At 48.4% G+C, this 18,596-nt stretch overlaps 5 protein-coding genes across 5 annotated transcripts; 2 read left to right on the forward strand and 3 right to left on the reverse strand.

Annotated features, from left to right (window-relative positions):
• Positions 1–560: 560 nt before the first annotated feature.
• F5B22DRAFT_647968 (uncharacterized protein) lies at positions 561–1,045 on the forward strand (the record flags this gene model as incomplete). The annotated part of the gene is made up of 3 exons (XM_047978959.1): positions 561–741; positions 802–822; positions 894–1,045. 3 exons carry the CDS (start codon positions 561–563, stop codon positions 1,043–1,045), a joined length of 354 nt encoding a protein of 117 aa, XP_047829444.1.
• A 1,291-nt stretch (positions 1,046–2,336) lies between these two features.
• Positions 2,337–2,771, reverse strand: F5B22DRAFT_647969 (uncharacterized protein; the record flags this gene model as incomplete). The annotated part of the gene is made up of 1 exon (XM_047978960.1): positions 2,337–2,771. One exon carries the CDS (start codon positions 2,769–2,771, stop codon positions 2,337–2,339), a length of 435 nt encoding a protein of 144 aa, XP_047829445.1.
• Positions 2,772–4,212: 1,441 nt separating this feature from the next.
• On the reverse strand, positions 4,213–6,358 carry F5B22DRAFT_275767 (uncharacterized protein). The gene is made up of 3 exons (XM_047970247.1): positions 5,918–6,358; positions 5,683–5,866; positions 4,213–5,632 (listed from the first exon to the last, which is right to left on the reverse strand). Exons 1-3 carry the CDS (start codon positions 6,144–6,146, stop codon positions 4,705–4,707), a joined length of 1,341 nt encoding a protein of 446 aa, XP_047829446.1. The 5' UTR covers positions 6,147–6,358; the 3' UTR covers positions 4,213–4,704.
• Positions 6,359–7,551: 1,193 nt separating this feature from the next.
• On the forward strand, positions 7,552–9,744 carry F5B22DRAFT_612492 (DNA repair protein RAD57). Its single transcript, XM_047975346.1, has one exon. It carries the CDS (start codon positions 7,935–7,937, stop codon positions 9,495–9,497), a length of 1,563 nt encoding a protein of 520 aa, XP_047829447.1. The 5' UTR covers positions 7,552–7,934; the 3' UTR covers positions 9,498–9,744.
• On the reverse strand, positions 9,710–13,772 carry F5B22DRAFT_275169 (RNA polymerase Rpb2). Its single transcript, XM_047970244.1, has 3 exons — positions 13,380–13,772; positions 13,302–13,314; positions 9,710–13,235 (listed from the first exon to the last, which is right to left on the reverse strand). Exons 1-3 carry the CDS (start codon positions 13,504–13,506, stop codon positions 9,923–9,925), a joined length of 3,453 nt encoding a protein of 1,150 aa, XP_047829448.1. The 5' UTR covers positions 13,507–13,772; the 3' UTR covers positions 9,710–9,922.
• Positions 13,773–18,596: the final 4,824 nt, after the last annotated feature.

Genomic DNA, 18,596 nt, shown 5'->3' on the forward strand with positions numbered 1-18,596 from the left:
TGGAAAGCCAGAGTCGTGGTATTCCTTTTTCGACTATTTCGGGTATGTTAGACTCTTGTACTATTTTCAGGCGTTAACTTTGTCAACTTTGGGGCTCAACATTTCACCACAGGAGTTCAAATGCACTCACTAGTGTCACAAGTCGCGATCACTGAATCCGAAGGTGAAGAACGGCACACCTCTATTCTAAGAGTTCTCTTCTACGATCACAGCATATGTACGCAGTCACTAGAAAGGTACTCTACGAGCACCTCGTTCGCCGACTATACGACGATGTGAAAGATCATGCCGGCGTTGACGCGCTCGACCTGAGATCCTACCTGTGCGCTAATTACTTGAGCTCTTTCCTGTTCGACTTTTCTAATGGTACACGTTATATCACCACTGAACGACATCAAATTACTGAGTGGCATGAACACTACGAGAACCATAGCTGCCATGAAAGCTTCTTCACTCAAGAGATGCCTTGGCTGTTTAATGTTCTTTCAAAAGTTGGGGTCTGCTTATTGCACGAAAGCTACAGAAGATCTAAAGACTTTCTACAGAAATGACTTATAGAGATGGAAATGAAAGCGGACCGATCAAACCGTGAGTGGAATGTTATGGTACAACAATCACTACCCCCAGAAGATGAGCCTACGGTTTATGAAACTCCCAAAATTGCTGTGGAAAAGGATTCAGAACATTTATCTGCCGAGTCCAAGCGCAAAGAGGTCCGAAGCGAAATGCTCGATCATATATGTGAGGTTTTCTCTTCTCCTGTTGCTACCATACTATCAACTTGCTGACACTAAAACACAGCTGCATCACGAGAGGTTCTAGGTACGTAAATGAGCCAAGAATCCCCTTCCCTCTTTCAGACTTTGTATAGTTCTCCCTCTGACACTCCACAGGTCTTGTTCCTGCATACAGCTTCTGGTACCTGGCACAGAACCCCCACGTTCAGCAATCAATTCGAGACGAACTCAAAGAGGCAAATATCGATATGATTAGCAGTCCGACACCCTTTGACCCTCAAGTTATCTCCGAAATGGGACAGGGTTGATGAATTCGTTCCTGAAAGATGGCTGAAAAGAGGCGGTGGGGTGGAAGTAAACGGCAGGCCAAGGAAGACGTGCTGTGGCCCTTCGCCAGTGGGCCAAGGATGTGTCTAGGTACCTACTAATTGGACTTATTATGGTAAGTTCATGCTCAATCCGAACCCCTTTTTGGCTTCGTCCGATGGAAGAGGAGGTGCCTGGTCTCGTACCTAGCGTTGACTCGAGAAACAGCTATGCGATACATATTAGCCGTCATATCCTCGCGTTTCGAGTTTGAAGCGCTTCCTCGACCTATGCAAGATTGTTGGCCTGGATCGTCAGCTGATCGCCTACCGATCCGGGCTAAAGAAGTATCGTCAAACTAGGACGCCGTGCTTGTCTGCGCTTGCATATTATTATCGTCCTTATATCAGTGTATATCGCACTAGGTTACTCTCGATGGGCGGAATAGGGGTGTACAGTTCGGTAAGTATGGCAAAACATGTACACCTCTGGGCGGGAAAAGAAAACAAAATATCAATTTATCATTGATCATTCTTTCCCAAGTTGACCGTTATATAAATACTGCCACACCAGACCATGAATATTTTAAGATGATATTCAGCTGGGAGGCTCGTGCCCCGGGTCTCGACAGAATCTCCTTACCCGTCTGGATTCGCTTCTACCTGTTGGTCACTGACAACATCAGCGTCCCCTATTACAGATACTACAGGCAAGGCCGAGACGATTCGGCTGAAGAAAAGGAGTGAGACGGGAAGAATGCGCAAATACATATTGATCTGCAGGTCTGATAGTTGGGTAGAACTTGCGGGTGCTGGTCAATGGTAAGCTAAAGATTAGAAGATATGAGGTGAAAAGGGGGAGGCGGATATAGTTTTATATCGCAAATTTCGATATAAAATATGCCCAGGAATACTGCGGGAAGGTCCATGAACCTCTCAAGTTGCAGAGATGGTGGCAGGGCATACAGAAGTCTGCTCTTTAAAGAAATTGCCTGGTTTCGAGTCTAAGGTGAGAGGAAAACTCACATGTCCTTTTACCGCTAGATTCCGGGGTGGAAAGCCATTTGTCCCGTGAGGGGAAGAAAGATCTCTCAGCCTGCCTCAACCACGTTGCATTGTATCTTATGCTTGTTGGTTGTTCTGTCAATGCTCTGGCGGTTACAGTCACTAGTCGCTTCTACGGCCCGATTATTGGAGAGTGTATTACTCTTTTGAATAAATGGTGCCTACATATATGGAATGGATACATGGACTATGGCTAGAAATCTTGGATGCTGCCGCAAAGGGACGGTGGTTACTTTCCTACGCTTGAATCATCCGACTCACCAACATGTGGTCGTGTCATCCTCTCCTTCGTGAAGCCTCTGAGGCTGGTCATCAGTTTCCCTGTAAAGATCCTCTCGTCGGATCCTTCTGGATGCCATTGGGCTTCGATGGGCTTTTGCGGCTCTCCCGGATGGGTGATCCTCTCACGTATCACCCATTCCGCTACCCCCACGATCTTCCCCGTCTCCGTGTCCGTGACTTTAAACCAGAAAAGATTATCATCGTGCCTCCAGTGTTTTACAATCCTTTGCTTCGTCGCTTGAATTGTGTCTTCAGTTGTCGTGTAAACAGGCATGAACCAATGGTGCAGAGGATTGTAACGCTCCTCAAACGCAGTATGCAGCATACCCAGCATCTCGTCAAAGTCCCCTTCATCTTTCACCTCCTGAAGAAGATACGGCATGGCGAAGAATCTCGAACGTCAAAAACGACGCTGTTGGACGTTCGAGCGGTCTAACGATTGTTATATAACCTCACCTACGTTCAACAAAGAAAGTGTCGCGACGATAGAGCGAAGCTAACAATACCACACACAACGTAGTATTCACCCGTTGATTGAATGACTGAACTTGGAGTAACTTGGCTTTGTCCTGAACAGTATAATGCAGTTGGGAGGTAATCAGAAAGGCTTGTATCGCGGTAGGATCAGCAGGCTGCCAATCGTATATCGTAAGACCAAAGCGGTTGGGTCTCAGTATGCTGTTGGCCTGCAGGTGCAGCATATTAAGAGTTCAGGCGCCGTTATCCATATCTGTAGTCATATGCATATACCTTTTTATTTATACATACTCACTATTGTGCTATATTTCAAGAAGCGAAGAAAGAAAGACAGAAAGGGGGGCAAAACATGCAGAGTCCTTGTTCATCTGAGACAGCATTCTAGTATCATTTTAGTTGTTTGAGTCAAAAGCAGTCCCCCACTTCGCTGTTCATTCTCTTCTAACTTTCCCCCTCCAATATGACTGTTATTTGGACGCCCATCGATAGACTGACTCCAAGTCAAATTCAAAAGCAAGCTTGGTTTTCTTCGCGCCGCTCCTCCTAGATCGTCTTCTCAAACCATGGACTCCATCGATGTAGCTATCATCAGAGGAGGGCCTGCTGGCCTTACAGCAGTAGTCTTCAACTCTAAGAGTTATCGAAACTCAAATGCCACTTCCATGCACATAGTGCCCAGCTGGAAGAACAAGAACCCCAATTCTTCTCTGTTACAAAGACTGCAATTCGGTCTGACTACTCGACAATCAAATTCGCTGATGATGAAGCAACGAGAATTAATGAGGAGAGTGATTCTCACTTCAAAGTCTTGGATGCGGATACATCAAGGGCGGAGATCTGGGCTTGGAACTTGATGCTATTTACGATATAATGATCAACTAAGGCAGCATGAGTCCTTGACCAGTCAATTCCTTCTTGGCCTTGCAATATCCAGCGCAGAGTCCTAGAGGGTAGGATGATTGCCATGACAGTCATGAATGAACGCTCCGAAATATGCTCTAATCGTAGATAGGTTGCGAGCAATAGTCCCCTACCATTTCAAGTTTTACGGAAGTGGATGTCAATTCATGCGTCCCCAATACTCCAATATTTCTCCTGAAGCTCGATTTCGAACGTTTCGCTGGTTAACCAAAAACAAACGCGGTTTTCATGAATATCGCATCTGAAATCACGTATGAGCTGGTACATCAAAACGGCAAAGTGCCTATAGGCGTTATTCGAGTTTATGAAGTCAAATTAGTTGCGTAAATCGAGTATCCTAAGCTATCTGCAAAAATTCCTTCACAATGAGGAACGATCACCTCAAGACAATCATCGAAAGCGTCGACAACGAATTATGAGGTTTATCCACAAGAAGCTTCCAGACACTACATTGTCCCCTGAAGTAACAACCCAGGTTTTATGCATATGTCATGGCTCAAAGATGGTCTGACAGCAACGAATGCACAATCAATTAGCCTACACGCTCGTCTGATTCATTACAAGTAACCCCCCAGAATATTCCAAAATTCCAAAATAATAGTAGCCTAGATGGTTGTGATGCCAATCCCTAGGTAGTGAAAAATGCTTCTCGAACTCCGGATTCAATGCTTTCAACTACCCACCCAACCCGATAGATGACGAGATGCCCCCCCTGCAGGCCGCCTATGCTAGTGTAAGTAGGTATACAGTCTATCCGACTCATGCGTAACCAAGTGTGGCCTCGTGCCTCAAACATCTCTTTATCGCACATTTCTTCTTCTTTCTGATATGTAGAGTCGTATGTAGTTCAATGTGGTGTTTTCTTTATTATTGATTTCTGTGATTAGAAGTAAGAATAGTAGTAGTTAACGTTAACATCAACCCTGCATCTCGTGGAACTGGCCGCGGTGATTTGAGTTATAATCTCTCTCGCCGACCACGTTTCCGCCAGCTTCGTGGACGGTCGGCGGGACGTTCGGAGTGCCTGGGTTGCCGGGCTGCGGGCCCCAGTTCGAGTTGAGTGTTGATGTTGGGCTCTGGGGCTGTACGCTAAGTCTGGCATCGGAGAATTGTGAGACAGGACTCGTGGTATCGTGGCGGTCGGGCACACCAGTTGGCGATACGCCAACGAATCCAGCAGGCTTCTGTTCCGATGGTGGATAGTAGCCCTGTGGGGGTGTAGGCTGCTGTTGGTATGGTTGCTGGTCGTAGGGTGCACCTCCGTATGGTTGCTGAGGATAGCCAGGGGGCCCCGGAGGCGGTTGAGCCATACCGCCGGTTTGGGGTGTCTGCTGCATCCCCGGTCCGGCATTGAGTGCGTCCTTCTTCTTCTTGTTGTTGTGACGAACGAGGAAGAAGATGCCAAGGCCAATGAGCGCAAGGCCGCCGACTCCGCCAACAACACCACCAACGATAGGACCAATGGGAGTGGATTCCTTCTTTTCAACTGGTTGATCGGTGCCAGAGTTACCATTGTTGTTATTGTTGTTGTTGTTACCGCTGCCGCCATTCCCACTGCCGCCGTTTCCACCAAATCCACCGGAGTTCACGGGAGATTCCGAAGAAGTAAATGAGATGACGAACGATCCGTCTTCAGATGCGGTGTTGAAATCAGAGAAGTCGGAGTCACCGGATGCGGAATCCGATGCCGTTAGGGTGAACTCTTGGAAAGATCGGCCATCAGTCTCTCCATTGTACGTTGTATAAAGCTGTTGAGGCGTAGAGATGTTCAGTGAGTCACAAAGGAAGTCCTCAATACCACTAAAGAACGTAATAGTATTACAGAAAGGAGCGGCAGACTGAGTGCTGTGAAAGCGTAAGTAAATGGCTTCAGACTCGACCTTTCCCAAACGTACCACTTCAGTGTAAATGTGTCTTGGAGACATCCATTGTCACAAGCACTACTATAGTATACTTGTGAATAATCTAAACAAGTGGCACGGAGACCGCAGTTGTCGCCATCGCAGCAGCCGGCACGACCAAAATTATCCTGAATTATGAAAGCACAGGTGTAATCATTGTTACAGGTGATTGGGGCACCTGGAGGAGAAATTAGCACGAGAAGGCATTACAAAAATAAGATAGACTTGCCTGCTCTTCCAGAAACATAACCGCAAGTGTTATCGGGCCCAATGAGAACGGTTTGGTCACCGCCCGATTGCCTCTTGAATAATTCCCTTATAGCTGGTGCCTCTGTGATCTCGGGAAGATGGAAGGTCGCATCGGGGACGACGGCTTCCGTTGCTCGGGCTGGCTTTCCATCGAAAGCCAAAGCCCGTGCGGCGGTAACAAATGTTGCAGCGGCGAGGAACTTAGACATGGTATCGTCGACTCTATTCAACTCTTCCTATGGCTCTATGCTTGTCTTACAGACCGAATAGACCCACCGGTGATGAGATGGAAGAACAGTCACTCACTCACAGAACGCGTCGACACAAGAGGAAGAAGAAAGAGCAAATCTCCCAAGCTTAGGGGACGCGGAGGGCCATGCATGTTTAAGAGACAGACCAAACGCTTTCCGGCGAGATATTTTGGCCAGTCTGGCAAGGCATACTTCTCGTCGCCTCTTAGTGCTTGGCGCTCCAGACCTGGATACATGCTTCCAGCTTGCAGCCACAATGTGACCAAAAAGCCCTGGGCTGTTCTTTTTCACGAGCCGGGGAGCTGGAGAGGAGATTGCACGCGATGCATCGCGGACCATTGATAGCCAATGGTAGACGAAGGTGTTTTGGCCGACTGATGCAGCTAGCAGTAGCTGAACAGTTCAGCGAGATGCCAAGACACCACCCAGGACAGGGTCGCCACAAGACCTTCAAGGTCTCGACTGGAGTGAGGCTCTGGCGTCGAGGGGTCTGGATGAGCCAGGGAAGAAGCCAGACCACTGTGATACACAACTAATACAGATATGCACACATACGTGAGTCTAGAATTCCCTACTAATAGGTTAGGTACGATACTATAATTTTTTAATTCTTTTAATGCACTCTTCAAAAGAGTCTTGATTGTAGCCCTGATCATAACCAATGTTCGTGCAATGGTGCGGCTGAGAAGGCTCCAGTACTAGCGCACATTAGCTTCAGGCCCTTTGTGGCAGTAGCTAGCGAACTAAGACACAATAAAATAAGACGGGATAACTTGGGCAGAGTTGGACTTGGTTGATTCCCACTTAAGACAGGATCTCCAGGAAAGCGAGTGGAGAGCAAAGGGAGCGTGGCCAGTTTCTTTCGGCCAAGACTCTGGTGCTTCGGTGACAGATACAGAATGGTCATTTGTCGATTGATGCACACCAACGACGAAAGACCCAACAGCATCATCATCATCTTGTTCATAGGCCAGAACCTTTTAGTTTAGAAATCAGAATGGCGACAGTTACCGCGTCTCACCAGCACAGCTCGGGTAGGTCGGGGATTGTACAAGGAGGCAACATCCCAGCAATATTCCTATACTATTGAATGGTGGTCATGATGTTGTTATGTTGCCGGTCTCAGAATCACGAAGCTGATATCCAGGTGCATGAGACGGCTGTGGCGTGGTGTCGAAAATCTATATTATGTACGTGGACGCAGGTAAGGTAGGTATTGCCGGATGGAGTTGCCGGCAGCTATTTTTAGTGCTCCACTCACAAAATGAAGATTGAAATCGAAATTGAACATAGAATAAATTCAAGATGAACTTGAACTTTAGCTTGAGTTGTAGTGTGAATACGGGAGTCGCAAGACTGATGAGTGAAACATTAGCACAGATTACTTCGTATGATGATGGTTAGGGGTCTTTTTGTGTGGCGCCGTCCCTGGAGTTCGGGTCAGGCTGCCCCGTACTTCAGGTAGCCCCGTTTGTTTAAACAACCCCAATGACAGCTATATATATGCACTTATGCATATATAATTATGTCACAGCTGACGGGAAACCCCGGACAGATGTTCACAGGTGACCGGTCGCCTTTGCAACCTCTCATCATGAGATGTAACGACACCAGGTTCGACAACATTGAGATGAAGTACGAATAAAGGAAACCCCCTTTCTATTTCAACTAGAATCAGTCTCATAAAGGGCCACTTCAAGGTGCTCCTGGGCTCGGGAAGACGAATTCACAAATGAAGCAGTACTCATGACCGACCTGTCCCAGGTCCTGCCGGACTTCCCCGTCGCCCAATATGCGCGTCTGCTGCCAACCATCGAAAAGAACCAGCTAACCGTGACGGATCTTCTCACTCTTGAGCTCACTGAAATCGGGAAGCGCACTCAGCTACCGCTGTTAGATGTCAAGCGGCTGTGCAATGCCATCCTGGCCGCGCTTCATGCCGATCTTGGCGTAGGTGCCGCGGAGAAGGATGATGAAAATAGCGAAGGAAAGCGGAACCAGAACCAAAATGATTCCCGACCGGGGAAGCATGCAAGCATCGGGCGGGCCTCTCTAAGACAATCCGGCACAGAGCTCTTAGCACGGCCCTGGCACACCATCAGCACGCTCGACGCCTCTCTAGACGCAGCCTTAGGCGGCGGCGTCCCAACGGGGTACATCACCGAGATCACAGGCGAGAGCGGCGCAGGCAAGACGCAATTCCTGCTCACGCTGCTCTTATCCGTGCAACTCCCGCCTCCACACGGGCTAGGCCGTCCAGCGCTATACATATCCACGGAAGCCGCGCTCTCGACAAAGCGGCTCTCGCAAATCCTATCCCAAAACCCGTTCTTCCGCGCCTTGGACGCAGACGCTCCCAAGCCCTCCCTCGACCGCGTCATCAGCACCGTGACGCCGGACCTCGAGTCGCAGGACCACATCCTCACTTACCAGGTGCCCGTGGAAGTATCGCGGCGCAACATCGGGCTGGTCGTGCTGGACTCGGTGGCAGCGAACTACCGGGCTGAATTCGAGCGCGGCAGCGGCGGCTCTAACATGGCCGCGCGCAGCGCCGAACTCGTGCGTCTCGGGCACTTGTTGCGCGAACTCGCGCGGAAGCACGATCTCGCCGTCGTCGTGGCGAACCAAGTCGCAGACCGCTTCTCTTCTTCCTCGAATCCCTTCGCGTCGTCGTTTTCTCCCGCGGTTAAGAGCAGCGGGAGCACAAGACCCTCCGTCTCTCACCGTAATCTCGGCCCCATGTCCCAGGAAAGCCCACTCGCCTCGCGCAGCCGTAACATCAACACCCATCCAACCTCTACACTCGACGCGGAACCGACGAGCAGTATGGCGGACATAGTAGTCCGCTCCAGCATGCCGGAGCCGCCTCCCGAGGACGCCGCGCCGACTGCGCCCGCGGCGCTCGCCCTCGATCATCAGCAGAGATGGTTCACGGGCTGGGGCGACGACCCGTATTCCCACCATCACGAGACGCTGAAGACGCCCAGTCTGGGCCTCGTCTGGTCCACGCAGATCGCGGCCCGGATCGCGTTATTCCGACGTCCTGCGTACGGGCGGAAAGTCGTCGTCGACGGCGACGGTGAGCAAGATGGCGGCGAGAATACAACGACGTACGACGACGAGTATGATGTAAACGAGAGCGTGGGCCCGTATATCAAGTCCTGGCGCAGATGGATGAAGATCGTCTTCGCGCCGCATGTCCCCGGCACTGGGCCGGGTCTCGAAGGCGCTGTTGAGTTCGAGGTTGTGGCGGGTGGATTGAAGGGTGTCGAGAGGAAGAAGAAGGGTAATAAGAGGGGCAAGGTATAAGCCATTTACTTGTAAAGGGAGACGATGGGAGATATTGAGGGTCTGGTATAGGAATAGACCTGGGTAGATGAGATATTGCGACAGATTTTTGATCATGGATATCCTCCTGAATAGCTAGGATGCTTGTATACATAGGGTGATGATACCCGAAAGCCTGTGCATAAGAATCGTACTTATACATGTCACATAGAAGACGCAACAGCCACGTAATTATCTCAATCCATTGAGATAAATAATAACACTGCGATCGTGTTATAACCAACTGTTTTTTTTTTAATTGCTCTCGCACCTTAATGCAAGAGCCGTTAAATACATTCAAGCCACTCCGCGCTCTCAATATGCTATGAAAGATGCCTACTCCAGAGAACGCCACCTAATGCTAAAAACAAGACAACAAACGACGATATAGCCGTTATGCCAGGCTATCACCTCGGGTGAGGGAACTCATCTTCCAACTGTAGTCGTACACCAACATTCATACTGACCAACTCCTGCACCAGGAGCTTCGCAGCATACGGCATCGTCATCTTAGCAACCTCCTGGCTAGACCGACACGTATTGCAGTAGCCCTTAGATCCGAACAGACCGCAGCGCTGGCACACATCGAGTGTGACGGCGTCGGAGCTAGTCATGAGACGTTCGAGGAGAAGCTGTGAGGCGCCGTAGGCGACGAGACAGTCACGTTCCATTTCTCCCAGACGCAATCCACCGTCTCGCGATCTTCCTTCTGTGGGCTGGCGGGTGAGGATAGCCCGAGGTCCACGCGAACGCGAGTGCATCTTGTCTTGAACCATGTGCTTAAGTCGCTGGTAATAAATGGGGCCGTTGAAGATGTACGCGTGTAAGGGTTCGCCCGTGATGCCTGAGGTGAAGTAATCTTTCCCTTCCCAAGAAAAGCCTGCGTCAACCAATTCGGCACTCATTGCTTCGAGAGGATGTGAGCGGAAGGCATCTCCATAACCATAATCTCTTCGCCCCTTGACAATGGATGCTTTTCCAGTCAGGCATTCTAGCAGCTTTCCAACTGTCATTCGCGAGGGGAAACCGTGGGGGTTCATGATAATATCAGGGACTATTCCTGCATCTGAAAAGGGCAAGTCTTCTTGGTCTACTATAATACCAACCACACCCTTCTGTCCGTGACGGGATGAGAATTTGTCACCTATCTCAGGTCGCCGTGTTTGCCGAGTCTGGACTTTGATAAGCTGTGTTTCCCTATCTGTTTGGGTAATCATGACCTTGTCGATATAGGCTGGATCTGCAGCCTTATAGGAGATGGGTGTTTCACGGAATGCTTCTACCCTGCGTTCCATTCCTATAGTTGAGGTGACGGTGTCTTGCGGGCTCTCTTTCTTGATCATGACCTGGCCTGATTCTACCATCCATCCAACATCTGCGAGGCCATCTTTGGACAAAGCCTTGTTCTTATCAAGTTCGGGATCTTTGTCTCCAATGCGCTCTCGAGTCCCATTGGCATATCTTTGGAGATCGGCAGAGTATTTCTTGAAAACTTGGGCGCGTCCAAAACCACGGTCCAAAGACGCCTTATTAAGTACGAGGGCGTCTTCAATATCGTACCCAGAGTAGGACATGACGACAACGGTAGCGTTCTGACCTGCAGGGAGTTTGTCGTAGTGAATAAGTTCTATTGTCTTACTAATAACCATCGGTCGTTGAGGGTATACCATAGTTAGAAGCAGTGTGTCGATACGGTTGAATTGATTATAGGCAATAGCTCCAATCGCTTGTTTACCCATAGCACACTGATATGTATTTCGGGGGGATTGGTTATGGTGCGGGAAGGGGATAAGGCCGGCAACAGCCCCGAGCAATGTGAAGGGCTCAATCTCAAGATGGGTAGTCGCTTTGGTGATATCTTTCTCAGTGCCAGCAATGAGAGTATCGTTTTCTTCATTTGCATCGAGATACTCAACGACACCGTTCCGTAAAAAGTCATCGAAGGTGATTTTCTCAGCTTGTAACATCCTCAGCTGACTCTCTTTTATTCTGGGCTTTCCGTTCTTCACAATAATGTATGGTCGACAAATTCGGCCTTCGTCCGTGGCAATATGTACAGCTGATAGATTCTCGTTGACGTTAATGCTGACGAATGGAGATATCCAGCCACGTCGTCTCATAGTGCGGAAGTTAGCGGCGAATTTCTTCGGAAATCGGGTAAGAGCAAAAGGCGTTCCGTTGATGTGGACGACGAATGTACCTTTCTTGTGCATCTCTGCACCAGAAAAGTTTCGTAGAGGCTCTGCTGGGGGATCCAGAGTAAAAGCCCATCGCTTGATAGGAGTTTCATCGGCATCGGTAGTGATATGTGTCATTAATGCCAGATTCTTCACTAGGCCACATGCCTCGCCTTCGGGAGTATCAGATGGACAGAGCATACCCCATTGTGACGGCTGGAGAGCACGGGGTCCACTGACTTTGCGAGTCTTCTCAAATTGACTGCTTATACGAGTCATCATTCCTAGTGCGGCTATGTAACTGAGTCTGCTCAACACATGGGTAACACCGGCTCGGTTCATTCTAAATCGTTGAACAGTCCAGTTTCCTGTCTGTATTGCACGATTTAACCCATCTGTGATATGCTTGCCCTGAGATCCTATCTTCAAGAGAGGGTCTGCTGCAACAGCGCGATGCTGTTTCCTAAGTGTGTTCTCAATGTCAAATTTGAGTGAGCTCAAGAAGTTCTTGAACAGATCTTCGAAGAGTAGTGAGAGAAGCTGGCCTGCAAGTTCAAAACGTTTGTTTCCCACAAAATCTCTATCATCCACCAGTTTGGGGTTGTGACGAACCATTAAGACTCGACGTGTCATCATGGCAACATAAATAGCCTTAGGGTGGAAATCCAAGCCCTCGACTGGAATATGCGCGATGACAATGTTGGCTAAAGCATCAAGACCCTCTTCGATGAGACTACGGCGTGGCTGGAGGGGGCCACCTCTAGCTGGCCTTCCTTTCATTCCCATTTTCACTCTCGCACCTATATATTCTAGTGCTTGTTGCTGTGTGAAAACCTCGGCCACCACCGCCTCAGAAAAGTTGATCTCAAAATCGTCCTGATACCTAGCGTCCGAGCCACAGACCAGCTGCATGATTTCGAAGTCTGTGAGGCCGCCGAGGGCTTTAAGGATAATAACAATTGGTATGGGCTCGGATAAAACGTTGTGCTGGAGATTGATCCGCTCTTTCTTCAGAGTAACATAGGTCTTAGACTTTCTTTCGTGTGTGGAACTAGTGACGGATGCCGTGATGATATTATTCTTATCATCGGTTTCTATGATGACACGGTTCTTGCTGAGTTGTTCTTGGATGAGAATGACCTTTTCCGTTCCTCGTACGATGAAATATCCACCAGGATCTAGTGGACACTCGTTCATGATTTCCATCTTGGCGTTATTTGCCCCATAGAGGTGACACTTGTTACTCCGCAGCATCACAGGCATGCGAGCAAGCTCGACATTGCGACGGATGATCTTTTGCCTCTCTCGAGTATATGCGACATCAACAAGAATGCGCGCAGAGTATGTCGCATCTCTTAAGCGGCATTCTTGCGGAGTCACTTTGGGGTTCGTGGCATTCTGACCGACACTCTCTGGACTCTCAACCCTTATGTCAAGAAATTCAACCCAGAAACTGCTGTCAACATCACTTTTCACTATTCGGTTGGCTTTCACGATTTCTTTGATTTCATGGTCGACGAAGTAGTTGTACGAGTCGATATGTCTAAAGACAGGTTAGTAAATGAAAGAAGGAAAAGATATCGAGTCTTAGAAAGGCGCAGTAACGTACTGTTTCACAAGACCTAGATACGACAACACTGTTAGCTGGACACATACATATCTCCCAGCATAGAGGCTATTTACGCACCTTTCACCTTCAAGAAGGCTGGAAGCAGCTGATTCTTGTCCTCAACGGCAGAGATGGGATCTGTCAGCTTCTTGCCATTATAGAAAGGCTTGGTGAGAGCCTCGAACCCATCATCTATGAACGGCATCTTGGCAACGAGCTTGCCGAATGGTGGCAACTGTTGTTGGTGAGTGGAAAAAAATCCCCAAGCTGGCTATGACTGATCGCTATGAGCGTCCCCCACCATTGCTCTCACGCGTCGTGAGATTTTCTGGTTATCCCGTTATCGATAAGAGCAGAGGCTTAAAATTTAAGGTTATCGCCACAAGGATGATCGCGTCAAGCTCCTTGATCCAAGGACGATAGCATAAGCGCCCCGATATAAGTATTGATTTTAGTGGCCCCCCATTGCAGTGAGAGAAAGAGCCTGACGGGATCTTAGGTATGTTCTTGAAAGTGCGTCCATATCACCACAACGAGTCAATTTACGGGCATGTTTGGTGATAATAGTGGAAAAAGGTTACCCAGTTTGGCTATCTTTCACTCATACTCTGCTCCAAGTCCCTAGCTCTTATCACCCAAACTTGATTAGATATGAATGTTATGCTTAGCAAGTATATCTGCTGCCTATTACCTAGGTATGTTCGAGCCGAAAGCATATGAAGGAACCGCGGGGTCTTCCCAAACCTTGGCAAAATAGGCTGGGATAGCAAAAGCTGAAAGGAATTGGTCCGATTCTTGTCTTTTAATTCAATGGGCTTCACTTAGGAGCCCTATACTCGTCGGGGTAGGTCTACAGTTGCATAGTTAGGTAGGTAGGTATGATTACTCATACACACGATACTCGATGCGATGTTATGTTCTTGTTGCAAAGCTGTATAAGATTCAATTTGCACTTTTGCTAATTATACGATGAGGCAATGATGTTGAAGAATACGATACATATATGAGACGTCTTCTATTGCAAAGAAGGACTTGGCTCATAGATTATTGGTATAAAGTCATAGTATAGCCTTCCTGCCAAACTGCTTAATAATGCCTACCTACCCTATGCTGATTGACGATAGGGGACCGACTTGAACTACCTTAAAGTACATAGGTAGGCGAGGTAGGCAATGTAAGCTAGCCCAGCCCCTCTTTACCCCTCCATCATCCTTCGCTGCCCCTCCTTTTGCGACTCACCACTGCAGCTGGTCTGCATATCCGTTGCACGAGTATAATGTTGCGCTGGCACTTCATCCTTGCGCGTCGAACCTATCAGTATTGCCTCCAACGTCCGCATTTGCAGACAGTTTTCATGTGCGAGGTAGCCAAGGTTGGGTGGAAAGAGAGAAAAAAACCTTCAGAATGCAACACCCCGCCATATGTGAGTGAAAGTGGTAGGGCTACCTGTGTATATATAAGAGAACCCCTCCAAGGAGGGAGGGTAGAGTTGGGTTCATCATAGAAAGTTGAATGACTTGTCATATACCTACCGTATCATGCACCATCATGTTTGTTTTCTGGTTGGGGACTAGCCGGGCCCCTGCAGCAACTTTTGGTCAAGGTGCATTGTGTATAATTTGGAGGGCGCTCGGAGAGGTTGTTCTCGGCTTCAAACACAAGCCCTAGCAGATCCCAGGTTTTACATCTTGCACAATACTAAGACGCGTTAGAATGGAGATCGACGTGTGTCTCGGGTTGTCTTATGGCAATAGAGTGTAGGCTATCGGCCGAGGCGCTGCAAACATGATGAGCGGCCGTCAACTAGGTGCGGCTGTGAAGCTAGGTATCTGTGATTAGGTGAGCGCATACTCTCACCTTGCTCGAAGCGTGAGATACAGCCTCTCTATTACGCCCTACTAGGCAAAAGTCGGTGAGCCCCACGAGGAGCAGACGGTCTTAGGTCATCTCATAGCGATTCCAATATAGTCTGGCCACAGATGACGACATCCGAGGCGTATAATCAGCTGTTGGGGTAACAAACCTGCTTCAGTACACGTTGTGTCCTGTTCACCGATATTGCCACCGAGACGCCCATATCCCTAGCTAGGCAGCCAAGCACATCGAGAGATCTCAGACTTATTACGCCATGGGGAGCCAAAGCTATTGCTATCAATCATGAGCTGGCGAGAGGTGTGGTGGTACAGGTACCAGTGGTACGCCGACAGGGTCCCGTATCTGCCCGTACTAAACCACCACAATACTACCAGCATCGTCCCTACAGCGAGGTCTTGAGAGGGCCAATTACGTAGAATGGTCTAATAGGTGGAAGAGATGGTCTAGTATTGCCGTAGTGCCGAGTCTCAGTCATGCCTAGCAAATCGCAACAGGGTCAATATACAGTGGCGAGATCGGCTTCCTTATGATCGTAGCCAAGGTACATTGGGTTTTCCTCTGAGTCTACATATGAGAGGAGACCCTTAAAGTACAACATTCCAGTCAAGCAAGCCACACCTAGTAGACATACATCATCTGGCAGCAGCCCAGATCGCGTGTGACAAAGGGTGAGGGGCAATGGTGTGGTAGGCATACATACCTTAGGTACGGAGTACAGTATGGTACACTACCTAGGTAGGTAGGTAATTATTCAAGGTTGTGTAGGTTTTCCCAAGCAACGTTGCCAGATGTAGCTAGGGATTTTGGCGCGGTACTTTTAATCCTCCAACTACCCTGGCCAACTGCATACTTCGTAGGTTCGGAGGTTCCTAAGAAAATGCCCTATCTATTTGTAGGATCGTGTGGACCTTCTGATAGTGAATCTAGTGGATTATATGTACATATGTCGTCAAACATCTGCCACCCCAGTCTGCCCAGGACAAACCCCAGAAGGAAGAACGGGGGATAGAGAGAGGGGCAAAACTAAAAGGGGCAGAGATGCTGCCACTCGTGGTCTAGGCTATTTAGTCCTCTTCAAGTAAGTCATAGTATGCAGCCTTCCTCAACCTCTCTCCCCTCAACCTGCTTACGTATCTAGACATGGAGATATCTATCTAATTAAGTATGCTGGTACTGAGGGAGATAGACGCTGGCTACATGCGGCGAGTAGGAGTTGGGGATTTTGCTCATCCAACCACAATCCTCCAAAGGTCCCAATTAAACCATAGAACAGCTGTGTACCAGTTGGGGAGCGTTAACATTGGGGGCGAAATCATACAATCTAACGGGCAAAAAAAAAAATATCAAACCCCCTACCTCGGTGGTACAAACAGCACCGGACCCCTGTGGAGCTTTATGTACATAGTATTGAAGCTGATCATGCCGATCGCCGAGAACGGGGGAAGGTAGAACCAGAAATTCACTGCTATTATTCCATTCAAGCCATCAATATGTACTTATTTCGTTCGAGTGCAACGTTTTATATAGCTGCGCATCACCTACAGCCTCTCGATTCCTACCTGTTCAAGACTTTCACCTGTGGTCGTGTAATGTCCCGCGTACCAAGCATTAACCTGAAGGGGCAACACGATTTCGTGCAGATAGCTCGGGAGTTCCCCGCACTAATGGGCGCGCTTATCTAGTATACCCTACTAAACTGGCATAGTCAACATACAGTTATTTTCAGCCTTTTTAACTCTTTGGACGCTTTCTTGCACACCGCTCTATCGTCGTTAGAGCGAGTCCATTTACCCTCAACACGGGGGTTACCTGTTTAAGCCAGTACAGAGTACCGGTGCATATAATCACCAATATACCTAGTTACATGTATTAGCAAACATAAACATGGCAGGAGTACAGGTCAGATTTCCTGGTGTTTTCAAATCAAATCATTATAATAGGAAGCCATACGACTGAAAAGTCAAGCCTCAGGAGCTTTGTTGTGACCTACTTGTTAAGAGCTTGTAAACACCCAAGGATTTGCACAGGTTCAAGCGTCTAGATACCGACCCTACCTAATGTAGTAGACAGGTATAATAAGCACTATGGGAGTACGGCTGAGATCTCACTTGAGCTCATTGATACCTACTGACTTGGGTACTTATTGGATGGCCTGTCTGGTGGGTGATATCCCCGTCATCTGTGGCCTCTCTAGCTGTTGGTCTGGATTTGTCCGAAATAAAGGGATTGAGTGTAAGGATAGAAGACGATGGTTGAACAGCGCAGAGTTGGTCTAATGTCAGATATCTGTAGAAAAAAAAAATTAAGTTTTCGCCTGTTCAGATTGATCGACTACGTGTGCCGCCAAATCGGTCAGAGTGCACCCTACCTTGGGCAAATAATCAACCGAACCACCTGCAGTTGGTTGATTTACCAGTACGTGTAGTTAATCTGTGTTACTGAAGCTCGTGGCCCTGGACATCAAAGAGTGCCAACTCAACACGCTGGCCATTAATTGTGACTACTATTACACACTCAGGTGACTAGGTAGTAAATCTAGGTTAGGTCGCATTGCCGGAAAGCCTACGAAGAGTTTCAAGTGGGAAAACAACAAGTGGCGATTGATACTTGACTTTCCAATGTCACAAAGGTATCCTAGATTCCTACCACCACCTAAGACGCCTCCAGCAGCAACGAAACATACCTACTACCTAGGTACCCTAGTAAGGTAAGATAACCATCAACGCAGATGGCATTTCTGGTACAGGAAAGGCAACTAAGGAAAAGCACATGTATTTGTAGCTGGCGAGTCGCCGAGACCAACGGCTTTTAAGTAGAAGAAAAAGTTTGGCGCTGACAAACTGGTGTCAACGCGGGAGACTTACAGTACCCTACCTACCCTTGTCATGTAGTAGGAGGCCAGCGAACATACCTAGACAACATCCACATACATGTACATACGTGGGACACGGGGCACAACGCAGAGGTAATTACCAACTGCGACAAACTGCAACCAACTCCACGGCTACGTTTCGCAAACGCTTCGCTACAGGCGCCTCTAAATACCAACCTCCACTAAAGACGCATACCTACCATCCAACCTAGGTATAGGTATGCCTCCCTGTGACATATAGCTAGCAAAGTCCCCAACAACATATTGTTAATTACCTACTTTACACTAGGTATCCCTACAGCTAGGGGTCCCTTAGTTTAGAGGTACCTAGCTGGAGGATTGTAGGTGGGTGGAAAACCAGCACAAGGGCCTGAAGGTTAGATGACCTTAGGTAGGTAAGGTAGGTAGGTACCTAGGTACTTAGAGGTAGAGGTATGTACCGACATACTTAAGCCAGGCGGTTAGGCAGGTAGGCAGGTAGGCAGGCCACAGGTAGGGGCACAGCACCACCTAACCTACCTAAGGTAGTAGTCTCAAGCAGTAACAAC

This window comes from Xylaria bambusicola, assembly GCF_022495145.1.
Source record: "Xylaria bambusicola strain CBS 139988 unplaced genomic scaffold F5B22scaffold_30, whole genome shotgun sequence".
In the NCBI taxonomy this organism is placed as follows: domain Eukaryota; kingdom Fungi; phylum Ascomycota; class Sordariomycetes; order Xylariales; family Xylariaceae; genus Xylaria; species Xylaria bambusicola.

Coding starts and splice junctions, on each gene's coding strand:
- F5B22DRAFT_275169 (XM_047970244.1), bottom strand. CDS start 13,506: ATGCCGTTCATAGATGATGGGTTCGAGGCTCTCACCAAGCCTTTCTAT.
- F5B22DRAFT_275767 (XM_047970247.1), bottom strand. CDS start 6,146: ATGTCTAAGTTCCTCGCCGCTGCAACATTTGTTACCGCCGCACGGGCT. Junction 5,867..5,917: donor TTATGTTTCTGGAAGAGCAG/GCAAGTCTATCT, acceptor TTTCTCCTCCAG/GTGCCCCAATCACCTGTAAC. Junction 5,633..5,682: donor GACACATTTACACTGAAGTG/GTACGTTTGGGA, acceptor ACGCTTTCACAG/CACTCAGTCTGCCGCTCCTT.
- F5B22DRAFT_612492 (XM_047975346.1), top strand. CDS start 7,935: ATGACCGACCTGTCCCAGGTCCTGCCGGACTTCCCCGTCGCCCAATAT.